At 45.5% G+C, this 16,557-nt stretch overlaps 1 protein-coding gene across 1 annotated transcript in view; it reads left to right on the top strand.

Annotated features, from left to right (window-relative positions):
- Positions 1-14,758: 14,758 nt before the first annotated feature.
- The window catches only part of SRRM4 (serine/arginine repetitive matrix 4), a 148,774-nt gene continuing 146,975 nt past the window's right edge, over positions 14,759-16,557 (top strand). Inside the window, exon 1 of the mRNA XM_028116420.2 lies at positions 14,759-14,889. Within this exon, the coding sequence (XP_027972221.2) occupies positions 14,759-14,889 (131 nt within the window). The remainder of the gene's footprint in view (positions 14,890-16,557) is intronic.

The following is a 16,557-nucleotide window of genomic DNA, read 5'->3' as shown; positions in this document are numbered from 1 at the left end:
AGGCTCTTCTCTGGCTGCATCTCCAGCCTCAGTGCCCATAAACTGAGCTGCTTCTGGGAAGACGCTCTGTTCTCCCCCACGGCCCTGCTTTAGCCTAGGCTCTCCCCCCTGCCTGGGAACCTCTCCGCTCCCACCTCCTCTCCTGGATAACTCAGTAAGAGTATCTTTCACGACTCAGCCATTGCTTCCTCTAGGAATCTTCCATAACTCCCTCGAGCTGAGCCAAGGACCCTTCTCAAAACTTTCCCCATTGGAATGTCAATCATTCTGAATTCTGGATGTTGCCTGTTTAATGGTTTGGCCCCCCTCCTACTGGATTGTGAGCTTCTTGAGGGCAGGAGCTATGCTTACAGTTAGACCCCAGGGCCTAGTACAGTGCTGTGTAGTAGTAGATGCTCAGTAAATATTTCCTGAATAAATTACTACAGCACCTTAACTTGTCCCCAGAAGTTCATTTCCTAGCCTTGTAGCTTTGATCCCTGCATGACCTGAACCTCCATGCATAAACATAGACTCCATCTGACTTGCAGGCAGGGGACTCTGGTTCACAATTATTATGCTCAGGCCTTCCAACTCCCATCTCTCTGAGCAACAGAAGCCGCTCTGAAGAGTTACTCACTTCAGATAAACTCTACACTGAAGCAAAAGACCTCTGCTTCTTCTAGGAGACCGTAGATTTACTCCTACCACTGGGTCACTCCCCATGACTCCAGAGCCCACTAAATATCATCATTACTTCTGAACTGACATTTACTAAAATATTTACTGTGGGTGAGACCAGGCCTAGACTAGGCTTTTTTTTAAACCTTGCTGGTCAAAGGTCTGTAGACCAGCATCCATGGCATCACCTGGGGGCTGCTTAGAAATGCAGAATCTCTGGCCCTACTGACTCAGAATCTGAATTTTAATAGGATTCCTAGGTGATCTTGAAAAGTATGGGAACATAGTTGTTAAATTTTGGATTAGAATCACCTGGGGAGCTTAAAAAAGGGGGGGGCACTGAGCACCATCTGAGACCAATTGAATGAGAATCTTTGGGAGTAGGGCCCATGGATCAGGAATTTTAAGAAGTGTCTTAGGTGATCTGAATGTGTCGCCAGGGTCCAGCTTCACTGGGGTTAGAGGAGTCATATCAGTTTCCTATGAGGTAGGTGCTACTGTCGCCCCACTTGACAGATGTGTAAACTGAGGCTCAGAAAGGGGTTATCTCTTACAGAAGTCACGGAGTTGGTAAGTGGAAGAGCCAGGAATTTATATCCAGGTCTTTGGGCTCTATCCCTAACTGGCACTTAACAAAGAAGCTTTCCTGTTTCTTGCTGTACTAATGTATGAGTTTGTCTCATGGGTGGGGATCTTTTCCCCCTAAATTTGGCTTTTAATTTAGGAGTGAGCCTTTCTTTTATAGAACTAGCCCAGAGGATGTTCTAAAGCCAGGATGTTCTCATCAATTCTCTCTGCTTCCTAACTTTCCCCCCAAAGGTAGGAGCTTTCCCCTGAGTACTTGAGCAAAACTTTTAATTTTTCTTCATTCACAGCCTGCCTTCTTCCACAATATACTGCTTACCCAGCCTGTTAGGCCTAAAGTTGCAGACTCTTGACTGTGTGTGCCTTTGACCCAGGATCAGAAAAACAGACTGCCAAAGGGTGGACTCTTCTGCCCAGGGGACACTCAACCCCTGTCACTCCCCTCGATGGTGGCCCTGTGGGTTTTTTTCCCCTGCCTTGGTTAATGCCCAATGTTTGGGGTTGGTAGGGAGTTCAACTCCTAACACCTCCTCAGTGCTCTGTGGCCTTTGGCAGATCCTGAACCTGCTCCAGCTTCAGTTCCTTGACATATAAAATGAGGGGTTGGTCCTCAAAAAAATTAAACATAGAATTACCATATGACCTTAGGAATCCCAGCAACTCTCTAACTCTGTTCCTAGGCATATACCCAAATTAATTCAAGCAGGGGTTCGAGCAGATGTGTGTATAGCACCATTCATAGTGGCATTATCTACAGTAGCCAAAAGGTAGAAACAACCCAAGCATCCATGGGTGGATGACAGGATGAACAAAAGGTAGTATATACACAGAATGGAATATTATTCTGTCTTAAAAAGAAATGAATTCTGACACATGCTACCACATGGATGAACTTCAAAAATATTATGCTCAGTGAAATAAGCCTGACAGAAAAAGAAATAGGGGATGATTCCACTTACATGAGGTACCTAGAATAGGCCAATTCATAGGGGCAGAAAGGAGAAAATAGGTTATCAGGGGCTGGGGGGATGGGAGAGAGGGAGTTAGTGTTTAATGGGTGCAGAGTGTCTGTTTGAAATGATGAAAATGTTCCAGAGCTGGCTATTGGTGATGGTTATACAATATTGTGAATGTACTTAATGCCGCTGAGTTGTATATCTAAAAATGGTCAAATGGTAAATTTTAGGCTATGTATATTTTATCATAGTACAAAATGTAAAAAAAAAAAAAAAAGTAAGGGAGGGGATTGGACAGATGGATCTGTAAGGTTAGTGACTCTGTGAACTTAACTTTGACTTTCCAGGCTGGATAAGAAGCCACTGGTTTTACTATTCATTTTAAATACACACATTGAAGCCACATTCCAACCTCCTTTTGGGGCTCACCGTATAGCATCTAGGACAGTGTTCAGGTACTTAATCCTGGTCTGATGTGGGTCTTTTCCACCAGTCTGTGGCAAAAGGAGTAAAAAACCACTATGGGCAATATTGTGTGTTTTTCAACAAGTGAGATTTATCAATTCAGGAGTAAATTCTTTATTCTGAGATCATGTTTTCTCCCTCCTACATTTTGGATATAAAGTGTACTTGATTTTGTGAAATGATCATACTTATACCTGACCAAAAAAAAAAAAAAAAAAAAAACCTGGCAACCTCTGTTTATTTCGTTTATTTATATTCTAAAAGTTATATTTGTTTTCGGAAACCCAACATCGAGGAATACTCACTTCTAACTTAGAAGAGGGCAGTAGTCTGGGTGGGATGGATGGACAGAGAGACAGATGGCTCCCTGGTGCCTCTAGCTGTGGTTGAGAAGGGACACTCATCTGTGGTCTTAGAGTTCATGAGGACCCCCTCCTCCCCTCACCCCCTCCCACCCACCTTCTTCATTATTCCCCTTCTCTGCTTTTTTTTTCTGGCTCACTTAACCGGCCTGGGCTCCTTGCCTTCAACTGGCTTGTTTTGGCTTCTGACTTCATTCTGGGTTTTCTTTCTGTATGGCTTCCTGGCTTCTCCTCTTTCCCTTACCTTATGGTCCTGAAGAAGATTAAAAGCCCTGCCTCTTTCTGGAAGCTGTCGCAGGTAAACCCACCTGCTGAAGCATTCCTCTCCTCTGAGCTCCCTCAGTGTCTGTGTATTTTGATGACCATTGGGGAAATTTCACAGTGGGGGTTCTCATGGGCTTCCGGCGACTTTCATTCTCCGAGTTTAGTTATTGAAAGCACACGCTATCCAGCATGGGGTAGAGGTGAGGGGGGCAGGGTGCACAGGAGTGAACAAGGCAGACGGGTTTCCTCCTTTCTGGAGCTATGTTTTAGTAGAGGGAGACAGGGGAAAAGAACATGTAATAAACAAGATGATTGCAGGTGGAGATAAGAGCTGTAAGAAAATAAAACAAGCTGATTGGGGAAATGAGAAGAGGAGAACTGTTTACTGTGTGGTCAGAGGAAACTAGCATTTGAACTGAGATCTGAATAAGGAGTTAGTTATTTTAAAAAACCTAGGGGTAGAATGTTCCAGGCAAATGGAATAGCAAATGCAAAGGCTTAGAAGTCAGAACCAGCTCAGTTTGGAGGAATGCTTATGAAGGTCAAAGTCATGTCCTACTCTTCTTAAGGTTCCTCAAAAGCTCCTTATTACCCTCAAGATAAAACCTTGATCCTATAAGGCTTCTTGAGACCTGGCCCCACTCTCCTCTCCAGCCACACTCTGATCACTCCTGCACAAGATCCCATTCTCAGTGTTTCTCAAACGTGAACTTGAATCATTCACCTGGAAGGCTTGTCAAAACACAGCCCTCTGGGTCCCACCTCTTAGAATGTCCAGTTCAGTAAGTCTAGGGTGAGGCCTGAGGATCTGCATTCCAGTCAAATTCCCAGGATCTGCTGATGCTGCTGGTCTGCCCTTCACTCTGAGAACCACTGCTATCCTCTAAGCTCTATCTGATTGCTGGGTCTTCCTACAGAAGAGTTCTCTGCCTGGAGTGTTCTTTCCCTCTCCCTGCCTCCTGGGTCTGGATATCTCAAACTTCAGGTCTCATTTTTTCCAGATTGCAGGAACACAGAGAAGAGGGCTCCTTCTCTGTGCACCTTCAGCCCTCCGAGTCTAGTCCATAATATCACTGCCCACACCAGAGTCACAGCAGTTCACTCGTCTGTCCCCCACCCTGGATGGGGAGCCTATCAAAGGCAGAGATTGTCTTCTTGTTCAAACCTCAGCATTGGGTAAAATCTCTGGCATGTAGCCTGCGCCCAGTAAATTTTATAAATGTGTTATATCAATGAGAAGGGTCACGTGACTTGAATCACTTTGCTAAGAGTCAGCCACATTCTCCGTGGTTTGGGGCCAGAGCCACATTAAATGGTCCATTTAATACTAACTCTGGCTTCCTTCAGCTCGTGTAAAAACTCACAGAACTGTCTTTCCAGGTCAATACCATCTCCCTTCCTTATTTCTAAGTTTCTGAAAGCAGGGAGTCTGGCTTTGGTTTCTGAGGTGCCCCCCCCCGACCGCCTTTCCATCTCTCAGGAGATCCTGTCCACCCCCAAAATCACCTGGCATCGGTCTGGTCAGCACCATGTTCTTTGTGTTTCTTGAACACAGGTTCTCAAGATTCTTCAGGGCCTCTGACCCAGCAAGACACCAGCGAGTGGAGTGGTTAAGAGCAGTCCTGCCGCTCAGCCAGAAAGCACATTAGACATTTAATATTGAAGTACTTTTATTCACCTCAGTAAATGGCTGCCCCTCGGATCCCTCTCCAGGGCCCACTGTCTGCGCTATCCTGGCCACCAGAGCCATATTCTTGGTACCCAGACTGCCCTGTACCTAACATCCATCCGATTAGCCAGCTCCACACTGTCCCAGTAAAGTATATGGAATATCACCTCTGGGTAAGAGCACGGGCTTTAGGATTGGAAAAACCTGGATCTAAATCCCAGCCCTTCTCCTTACCATCACCTCTGTATGCTCGGGCAAGGTGCATATCCTTCTGAGCCTTACTTTCCTTGTCTTTCCTTGTACACAAAAGGTCAATCGCAATACTGGCTTCCCTCTTGGATTGCTCTGAGGAGGGAATGAGATGATGTGTTAATTAATTGATTGATTAATTAGTGCTTAATGCACAGCAAGGCAGATAGTAATTGCTCAACAAATGCTAATTCTGCTATTATTAAAATTGTTACAAGGCACCTGGCTGGTTCAGTCGGTTACATGTCTGCCTTAAGCTCAGGTCATGATCTCAGGGGTCCTGAGATCAAGCCCCATGTCGGGCTCCCTGCTCAGCAGAGAACCTGCTTCTCCCTCTCCTTCTGCCGCTTCCCCTGGTGTGCTCTCTATCTCTAATAAAAAAATAAAATCTTTAAGAAAAAAATTCTTGTTATGAATAGTCTAAGCACAGAAAAACATAAAGAGACTATAGAAGGCCCCCCTGGGAGGGGGGGGGTCCCTGAGAGATACTCAAGTCCAGGAGCTGCTACAGGGTTCCAGTGGGAAATGTGTGTGCATGAAGAAGCCTGGGTGAGATGCAATTAGGAGCGGTGGGGTCTGTGGCAAAAATGAGAGCATTTGAGTTATTCCAGTTCTCTATTTTTACATACCTTGTGGATATCAAGTAGAACACATCTATAGGCCAGGTTCATTCTGTGGGCTGCCAGTTTGAGACCTCTGAGGGCCCAACCCCTAAACTTCACGGATGGGAAAGCTGAGGCTGGAGTTAGGTATAGAGATGCTTGGGTTGGGTGAGGACAGAAATCCTGGCCCTCCAAGCCCTCTTGCCTTTTCCAACCTCATGTAAAGATCCCCTGAAGGATATAGACGGGGCTGGGAGTGATATGCCTGTTCCCAAATAATAAACCTAGGGAATTCTCCATAAAGTCTAGTGGGGAGGGATTTAAAAAAAAAACAAAACAGCATTTACCACTTTTCTAAAAACAAAATTCTAGGACACATCTATTCGTTCATCTTCCCTCCCTCCCCGCCCCCCCCCCACCAAAAAAAAGTAAAAGGGAAATGTAGCCATTCGGGCTATGTACTCTCAGACCAGCCCCTTTGCTTTCTACAGTCTGCTTTGGAGTGTCGCTGCAAGAGGTAAATGTGAAATGTTCATACAGTGCTTGTCCAGAGAGAAAAGATTCAATAGTCCAGAAGTTATCCTGGGCTTTTGGGTTGTCGGGAGCTTGTGTAGAATCTGGCCTTCCTGTAAGGCAAACTGAGTTTCTAGGAGGAAAATGATGCATTAAGAACCGTGGTCACATCACTACACTGACTATCGATTGGTTTGGTAATTATTTCTGCAACATTCCATCCAGGGGCAAAGTGGGAGGGAGGGTGCTGCTGCTGAGAGGGATCCCCAAAGCCCCTGGCTGCAGAAGATGCCTGGCTTCAGCTCTCCCACCACGTCTGCAGTGGACAGGGGCATATGAGCAGACTTGCTTTTCTCTTTCTTGTTCTCTTTTTTTTTTTTTTCTCCCCCCAAACCAAAGGTCAGTTGCCTTTGTCTTCTGCTTCAAAACATTCCAAGAGAGAATTCTGTATTCCTTTCAATAGAAAAGAAGTAACAAACAAAACAAAGTGAACCACATTCAGAAGTTACAGCCTATCTTTAAAAGCAGAAGGCACTAGAAACAATATCACACACACACACACACACACACACACACACAGAGTAAGGTGAACCAAGGCAGATGGAAGACTGGCTTTTAGATTTAGATGCAAAACTGGGTTCTCTTAGGCAAGTTCTCTTTCCAGCTTTCTGTTTGGGGGAGCATGGATTTGTACGTCCATATTCAAATCTAAATATTACAGTGGCTTAGTGTGGTTGATATGATACCCACAGTGTGTGCATCACAAGTATGTGTCGCTTGTCGGTAAAGGAGCTAGGCTACACACCTCTGCACAAAAGGCTGTGGAATCTGGTGCTGGCCCTGCCCCTTTCCTGGCCTGGAGAAGGCAGGATCAGGCTGTTGCACAGAGAAATTATACAGTGTGCCCTGAACTTCAGTAATTTATTTTTTTTTAAGATTTTTTATTTATTTATTCAACAGAATGAACCTATGAGCACAAGCAGCGGGAGGAGCAGGCTCCCCACTGAGCAGAGAGCCAATGCGGGGCTTGATCCCAGGAGCCCGGGATCGCGACCCCAGCCAAAGGCCGAAGCCCATCCGACTGAGCCCCCCAGGCGCCCCTGAGCTTCAGTGATTTAAATACAACTTTAGGATTTCTGTAGCATCCTTGCCTCGCCTCTGCTCTTAGGATTTGCACTTTTAAAACATGAAACAACTTTGAACGAGAAATATTATCTTAAGTGGAAGGATAAAGCATAAAATATTTTTAAATTATACATGGAGAGGGAGAAGAAGGGGCCTAGAGAAGACAGGGCATCCAGACTTGTCCGAATATACCTTTTTGGCACATTTGACTTTAGAACCGTGTAAATATTTGACATAATTAAAAAAAAAAATGAAGTTATATTAAGAAGTAATCCCTAAAAATCAAAAGTAAAAGTAAATAAATAAAACTTAATGTGATTCTATTCCAGCTGGTTTTAATACACAGTAAGTGAGGTTAAAAGAATCTTAAACTGATTTCAGTAATCCTATTATGGGTGGTAGTGGAAGTCTGGGTGTTCTGAAACAGGCATGTGTGGTATTGTGGGATAAAGGAAATGAGTAATTATGTTGGTGTTGCTAAACTTGGATTTTTGGCATGTCAACAAGGAAATACAAATGTAAAATTTATGATTTATAAGAAAAACCTTCCGCTCTTATTTGAGCTAGAAATGTCAGTAGAAGCTGGATATATTTTTTATCTAAAAATCAAATCTCCTAGGTCTCGATGCTAAAAAGTCCTAGGAACAATGACTGACTAACGCAGTAAAGATGAGTAACCCCGGCATCCACGGAAAGGCCCCAGTGCTGTTTGGAGAAATGGCTGATTCTAGGTCTGGACAGCTTAGCTTGGAACTCTGATATATCAGAAAGCAACAAAGGCATCAGAGGCTTCTAGGATCATAGCAAAGGACTCAGACTTTCCTGATTAAAGGTGGGACAATTATAGCATTATTAAGGATACTAATGGCAATTAGTTGAAACATACTAAGTATATTTAAATATGTAAGTTCATCCTAAGTATTAAAAAAAAAAAATAATCACTCACTAATACCTTATAAGGATGTTAGTATGCCAACCTATTATTTTGAGCTGGTAAATAAAGGGAAAGGATCAAGTACTTATTCTGCCTTTTCTATACAATGGTACCCTGAGTTGCTCAACTAGTTGATGAGGGGCTACTTCTCTATGGAACTATTATAGCTAATACATGAAAAATAAAGGCGAGAACACCACCATTTTGCAACCTTTAATAAATTAATAAATTAGGCAAAGATCTTTAGTGTCAGTTAGCATGACAAGAAAAGAAAAAAATCACACAGTATTAACCTGGTGGAATTTCTTTTAACATAAATCTGATAAAACTTCTAGGTCCTACCATCACCTTAACAGGAAATAGAGGGCACAGAGAAACGTTATCAATGCTACAGGCATGCAATCAGGAACATACAGATTAGGGGAAAGTTTGCTAGACAAAGAGCCAAGTTTCTTATCAAAAACAAAGAAGAAAGAATGATGGAATGTGAATATGTGGGAGGGGGGTCGGTTTACAGATGAAAGGATACTTAGGGAGGATGCATCCGCCAACCACAATGAATGGGCATATTTGAATCTCAATTCCAACAAACAAACACTGAAAGACTGTTGTGGGAAAAGTGGACATTGACTGGATATTTGCAGATCTTAAGGAATTATCGTTAATTTTGTCTAATGTGATGATGATATTGCAGTTATGCTAAAAAAAAAAAAGGCAGTTCCTACCTTTTAGAGATACATCCTGTAGTATTTCCCACTGGAATAATAGTGTCTTGGATTTGCTTCAAAATGCTTTAGAAGTGTGGAAAGTGGGTCAGACTAAGATAAAAAAATCAACTATGTATTGATAATCATTGAAATTAGAAATGGATACAGGGGCTCATTATGTTAGCTCCTCTACTTTTGTATACGTTTGAAGTTTTTCTATAATGAAAAGTTTTTTGAAAAGTGACTCACCTCTTTACCTAACAAATTTACTCAAAGAGGACATTTTAGAAATGAAAAACCAGTATCACATGTCCACAGTGGAAAATAACTATAAAATAAATCCAATGAAAGCAAAGCTATTATTAAATTCTCATTGTCCAAGCTTCTGAATCTGAAGTCATTTTTTTCATTGTTGAAAACTAAAGTGCTGAGAGCTGTGTTCAAGACCTGTCAAGAAAAATCAAGGTATAGAGGTTTACTTCTGAAAGTAACCTAATGGCTAGGAAGAAAATTGATTGAGAAAGGGAACACTTTCTCACCATATATGACCATGCTCCAATATTATTCAGTGCTCTCTCTGCCTGGGTACCACCTAAAACTTTTCTAGGGAGTACCACCAGCGTTCCAAGGAACACCACTTTGAGAAATAATGGTATAATATCATTGGCTTTTCAAACTGGACAGAATAATTGCATAGACCACACTTTTCCATCGCTGTCTTCTCTCGTCTTCAGCCTCTTCCTTGAGTATACTCAACTCTTTTTCTTTTTTTTTTTTTTAAGTGTATTTATTTATTTATTTATTTATTCATTTGAGACAGAGAGATACAGAGAGAGCATGAGCAGGGGGAGGTGCAGAGGGAGAGGGAGAAGCAGACTCTGCGCCGAGCAAGGAGCCAGACGTGGGACTCGATCCCAGGACCCTGGGATCATGACCTGAGCCAAAGGCAGAGGCTTAACCATCTGAGCCACCCGGGCGCCCGAGTATACTCAACTCTGTTTCAATGTGATGTCATTGCACATACTGAATCTTCTCACCACTCTAAGACTCAGTTTCCAAATCTGCAAAATTCAGACAATGGTGGTTCATTGCTCATAGAGTTGTTGCAAGGATTAAATGAGGTAATTGTATATCAGAGGTTTAGCACAAGTGGTGACTATAAGGTCAAGCATAGTGACGTAAACATGGTAAGCACAACTATTATTATTATCTGGGACAGCAGTGAATGTATGCATCTTGTAGACTCTTGGGAACTATGCAGCCAGGGGAAAAAAGGGATTCCTGGTTTATCTATGTTAGTCCCGGGGCATTGGAGGCAGTGTATATCTATGTACTAGAAGAGAAATGGACAATTAACAGCAAAGGTGGGATTCAGATTAGACACAAGGTGGGACTTTCAAGGGGTGAGGATTAGTAAACCCCAGTAGTGTAATCATTTTTTCCTCCCCAAAAGTCTATATGAAGAAATACAGAATCTTGTAATTTGAATAGTTTAGCATGAAGTGTAAAGGCACAAGGACAGATGAATTGGTCTCATTATCATATTTCCCATTATCTCAGAAATTATTTGAATCATTCACTGTTCATTGGACATCTGGAAATGGGTACAGACTGTCAAGTACCCTGATGTCCCTTGATGCTGGTGGATAATGATCAGTTTCATTGTACTTGGAGAAGTCATGGGCACAGATAGAGTAAGGATTTTCCCCAGAGTAACACAGTAACATCAGTGAGGTGGGATTTGAACTGCTTTAGGTCGAGGGGTAACTATTTCTCTGAGCTGGAGCTGCTTCCTCCTCAGATCACTAGGAGGAAGGATGCCTAAGAATCTCTTTAGCTCATGCTCTGAGTGCCTGGATTTGCAACTCCTAGAATCACTTCTCCCTGGTCTCCCCTCTTTCTAATGGCAGAACAATACCAATCAAGCAAAGAAGCATCCTCTAGACATGGATGGCAAATTGATTTGATCTGGAATGCCAGCTTCAGCCAGTTAGGGGTAGCTCTTTAAAGAATGTGTTGAGAAGGATTCTGAGGTCTTCTCCCAGCAAGAGTGCCGTAATGGACTGGTGAACTGCTGGTGGATGTTGGCCACCAGCAGACCACAGAGGACAGGCAGCAACTGCGTGACATACTTGTATTCACTAACCAGCGTATTGAAAGATTGCAATTTATGAGGTGGACTGTTTGCACCTAGGAGGACAGAGCAATTCCCTGAGGGAATGAGAACAAGATGGTTGTATTTTGATCCACTGATAGAATAACTGGGGCTTATGTCATATTGGAGAAGACCTACAGCCTAAGTCACATGCAGCACAATTGCTGCTTCTCTCTGTGCTATGCTGGTCGCAAATATCACTAATCCATCATAGCAGGCTTTCTGGGACATGACTTCAGAATCTTTCTCAACACATTCTTTAGGTAGCCACTACTAATTGGTTGGTGTTGGCATTCTAGACTTGATAAGGTGAAAAGGAGACAGATGTTAGGCAATGGGACCCCAGAAGGTGAATTAGACTGTGTACTCCTTCAGGGAAGGGATCATGCCTTGTTTATCATTGAACCCTCCATGCCCGGGATTGTACCTAACCAAGTTGAGGCATTGCTGAATGATTATTGAACCAAATAAGGACTTGTGATGCCAACAGCTGTCAATTCCAACAGTAGCAGCAATAAGCAATAATACCTACCATTTAATGGGCATTTGCTATGAACCGGACACCATGCTAAATCCTTTACAGGGAATATTTCATCTAATCCTCACCGCCACCATAGGAGATGTGCATTAATATCTCCATTTCACAGATGGGGAAGCTGAGGCCGAGACTTGTAACTAGCCCAGGGCCATCCAGCGCAAAAGTGGCAGAGCTGGGCCTCATACCCTAGTCGGTCTGACTCTAAAGTCTGTGCTCTTAAAAATACCAATAATAACTTCCGTTTTAGTAAACTGTTCCAAACACCATTCTGTGCCCCGGACACGCATTCAGTCCTCTAATCCTTACATTTAAACACATGATATTTACTCTCTATAGAATCTTCATATTACTGATATGGAAACTTAAGCACAGACATATGAAGTCACTACTCCATGATCATGTAGTTAGGAAGGGGCAGAGCTGGGATTTGAACCCAAGTAGCCTGGCTTTGATGCCTGGGATTTATCACCCAAGATTCACCATTTAGGAACCTCACCACCACGACTCTATACATGGTTCATTGGTATCTGGTAGTTTTTACACATTTCCACCTGACCATCCCACACTTCACCTTCCTCACCTTTAAAAAGGAGTAAGAGCAGGTACCCCTCCTACCTCTTGCTACAGTTCTAGGGTCAAAAGAGGCAATGTTATGCAAATGGAACTTTAACAACATTCTGGGAACTTAGAACCAGAACAGGCTGAGAGATGTTGATTGATCTTGTGGGGGTAGGATCCCAGCTACATCCCCCCCACCCCCGCAAGTGACTCAGTTCAGACCCCAAATGTCATGACTAAAGATGGTTTTAAATATCTCAGGCTACTTAAGGGGCCAGCTCTCAATGGCATTTAAGATGACAGTCACCTTCAGGGTGGGCAGTGGGCCCAAGAGTGATAGCAGAGTGGGGAATTTGGGCTGGGGTGTAGGCAGGAGACAAGTAGAACCTACTCTCTACTTTCCTCCTCCTCCAAGCTCCCAGCCCAACCCCACCTCTGGGCTGCTGCAGCCCGCTCCAAGAAGCCGGCAAGTGCATCTCTCGTTGTCGACCAGAAGGGGTCACTGCAGAGCGAGCAGTGCTCTTAGTCACTCTCTTAAGCAGGCACACAAATACCCAAATACACACATATCCAAAGCTACATACATTTCTGGATCCATACATCCATACTCTGTTTCCCCAGGGTTCTTTCTTCCTTCTCCTCCCCCGTCTTATTCTCTTTGCCTTACTTCTCCCCTTTCTCTCCCATGCCCCTCCTCTCCCTTTCAAAGAACTTCTGAAGTTCACATTGGTACCCAGGTCTCTTGGTCTCTGTCCCTGTCAGCATCAGCCAGAAACATGGGTTTGTTCTGGCTGTGGCCCAGACCTTGTGCTAGGTGCTTGGAGGCCTTTAAGAGTTGGCAAGGCCTCCTTCCAGGAATTTGCAACCTGGGGAGTGGGAGTAGTAACTCTTCGGAGATTAAAGGGCTCCAAGGGAGAGATGCGCCGAGGGGTCCTGCTACTGTCTCTTTTTCTTAATGAAAACCCTGGGGGTGAAACTAGAGAAATTCTGCCCAGACCGTGTGCCTCTAAGGGTTTATTTGTGATTCTGAACTCTCACTTTCTGGGATTAGGGTTGAAGTGGGAGAGGGGGTAGAAGATGGGGAGCGAGACCTAAAAGTAACTATCCCCCTGTAATCCTGATTTCCCCCCTCAGATCCCTCTCTCTAAGTGCTTTACTTTTCCAAAAGGGACTCCTTTCCTGAGACAAGCTATGTTAATTTCTTAACCACTTTTCTGTGGTTGTGGCTAAATTCCCCAGGAGTGGATGGGCTGGGGGGGGGGGGTGGGGGGCACTCTTTCCTTTGGACGGGTTTGGCAGCGGGGACATTGGGCTGGCTGGCTGTGAGGCACAAAAGAAATCTTCCTTACAGCGCCGCAAGCACAGATGTAGCGCTGCGCCCCTCTGCGGGCGGGGACCTGGCTTGGCAGATGGCGAAAAGCCGAATTGGCGAAGGATTGTCCATCAAATGGCACTTTCTGGGTGGTGGGGATCTCGTGGTGCCCAGGCACAAAGAGGAATGCAAGGGACCCCCCTTTGCTGGCCCAAGCAGTCTCTCCCAGAAGTGAGAGGGTCAAGTTGGCTTGGGCGGCTAGGTTAAGTTTTTTGGGGTTTTTTTGTTTTTGTTTTTGTTTTTTTACTCCCCCCCCCCCCACTAGAAGATCTGCCACAAGACTTGCGAAGGGGATTGAGAAGGGAGGTGGCTGGGCCCAGAGGACACGCAAGAAGAGATGGGGGAAGGGGGGAAGGCCTGCTATGGCTGGGGAGGAGAACAGGCTGGGAAGCAGGATGTCCTGCCTGGTTCAGTTCGGAGTGCCGGGATTGCCTCTCTGAGGGGTCAACGCCGCAACTCTGTCGCCACGGGGCCCTGGTGACAGGCACATGCCCCGCCCTTTCTCCTCCCAAGACCTGCGGGCTTTTGTTATGCAGATGGCGGCAGGAGGCTGTGCGGGAGGAGGAGGAGGGAGTTGGTAGGGAGGAGGAGAGACGGAGGAGTCGGCGGTGGGGGGGGGGGAGGAAAGTGCTGCTCGCGCGACCAGCCTCCTCTTCCAACGTCACATTGTGCGAGAGACAAAACCCGGGCGCGCCTGAGCTCACACGCGCACGCACACACAGACGACCCCGTCGCCTCTTCTCTCTTGGCACTGCCGAGAAAGCCAGCCCTCCCTTCCCTTCCTGGGGCGCGGAGGCTTAGCAAGCTCAGAGCTCAGCCCAGACACAACACAGAAGGCGAAGAAAGACGGCGGATCAGCCTTCTTTCTCCCCTGCCTGCCTGGGCTGAGGCGCCCCATCCCCCGCCCTGAACCCCCGATCTCTGCCACCCCACCCCTCTGGGTTTCACAAGGACTGAGCCCGGAGCCGGGTGTGCCCCCATTTGGAGTCCACGTTTCAGCACTTCGGACAGCGCCCGGACGCCCCGGGCCCCTTTGGGTTGGCTATGGCGAGCGTTCAGCAAGGGGAGAAGCAGCTTTTTGAGAAGTTCTGGCGAGGAACCTTTAAAGCTGTGGCCACCCCGCGTCCCGAGAGCATCATTGTCGCCAGTATCACGGCCCGCAAGCCTCTGCCAAGGTAATGACCTCCTTCTTAGAAGGGGAGACCCTGATGGCCCTTCTTTCCTGGCCTGTGTGTCCCCGGAGCCCTGAGGGGTGGATGCAGGCAGCTGGGCCAGGGCGACTGTTTTTTTTCCCATCACTACTCGGTGTCTCTCGCTCGAACATGGGAACTAATTGCCTGTGTGAGGTGGAAGCTGGTGAGAAGGGACAGGGAGTCTTTAGGGGGAGCAACACTCAGTTGTCTGCTGACCTGGCAGCTGCTGTTTGAGAGGTTTTGCTTTCTTGGGGTGGGCGGTGTAGGTGAGATAGGACTTGACTAAGAAACTTTTCTTGGTATCAGAGCTCAGAGGACAGGGGGGCAAAGGAATGGTGGATTTGGGGTGGCTGGGGGTGTTGTACAAGAAGAGAAGATGAAGGTTGAACCAGCTCAAGTGGTGTTCAGAGGTAACGGCACATTTCTATACTCAGCTCAGAAACTAGCGAGCTCTGAACATTTTGACAAAAGCCCATATGCTGTTCCCTCAAATACACCCTAAACAGCACCCTCCTCCACGCCTTTCTGGCTGCCACTGCTGCTGAATTCTCTCTTCTCCAGCATCCAAAACCAGTACTCTGAGCTCAAGAGTCAGGGAGGAGCCTTCCAAGATCGTGAAGATGATCTTGGAAGAGTTTTATTTGGTTTTTCGAAAAGGATCTGATTGCTTTGAACTCAAGAATGAGCACAGACCCGCAGATGGTGAAAACAGTGGGATGGGGGAGAATAGGGGAAGAAAAGAAAGAAAGGCAGAAAGAAAAGAGAAGAGGAGGTGGGGTGAAATGGAGAGAAGGCTGGGGAGAACATTCCAAGACAGAGAAAACCCAATTCTTTTCATAAAGCATTCAATTTAGAGGAGTTTGAGAATGAAAGGAAGAAACCTGTGCCCTCTGTCAGGGAAAATCAAGGCAGTATGAAAACTCATCTTTTGCTGGTGTTGGATGAGTGGTTCAGTGGGAGAAAAAGAACAAAGTGGACCAGGGGAGACCACTTGGAGGATGTATTAATCCTGGCAGGCTCCATTAGAGAGCAGATTGAAAACAGGTCTGTGAAAGTGCTTCAGACAGAATGCCTGTTCTGGAACCACAGGATCTGAACTTTCCAGTGGGTGACGGGGAATCCTATCTACAGAATCAAACTCGGGCTGGAGAACTTTTCGGAGTCTGATGGGAGCCTAGTTCATGCATGTCTTTAGAGAAATGGGTACCACATATCGGGAATGGGTGTGTAGTCGAAGCAGGATGTGGTAGGCTGCAAACAGCAGCCAGTATTTGTGGCTGGGAGGGAGGGGGACACCTCGTGACACAGGCTGGAGAAGGGGAATGAGAACACCAAATGCCGTCCAGGACTGATGTTTCTCTGCTTGGGAAAAGGTTCTTTGTAGAGAGTTTTGACGTCAGCAGTTTTATCTTCCTGGGTTTCAGCCATCCATTCCGCCTTTGGAGTGCACCTACTGTTGGCAAATCCGGTGCTGTGTGGGCCAAAGAATATGCCCTTGTAGAAGAAACTAAAGACAATTTCATTGAAAACTACATGTGTGGCATTTGGTTCAGAGTCTGCCATATATTTCAGGGATGCAGGAAGAGGAGAGCAGATTCGTGGTGGTATTTGAATACAGAAAACGCCTTAAGTCCACCTGACTTGGTACCT

Source organism: Eumetopias jubatus, unplaced genomic scaffold (assembly GCF_037043125.1).
Source record: "Eumetopias jubatus isolate StellerSeaLion01/CBP00866 unplaced genomic scaffold, mEumJub1_p1.0 scaffold_16, whole genome shotgun sequence".
Classification (NCBI taxonomy): domain Eukaryota; kingdom Metazoa; phylum Chordata; class Mammalia; order Carnivora; family Otariidae; genus Eumetopias; species Eumetopias jubatus.
This window is presented reverse-complemented; position numbering and strand designations above follow the sequence as displayed.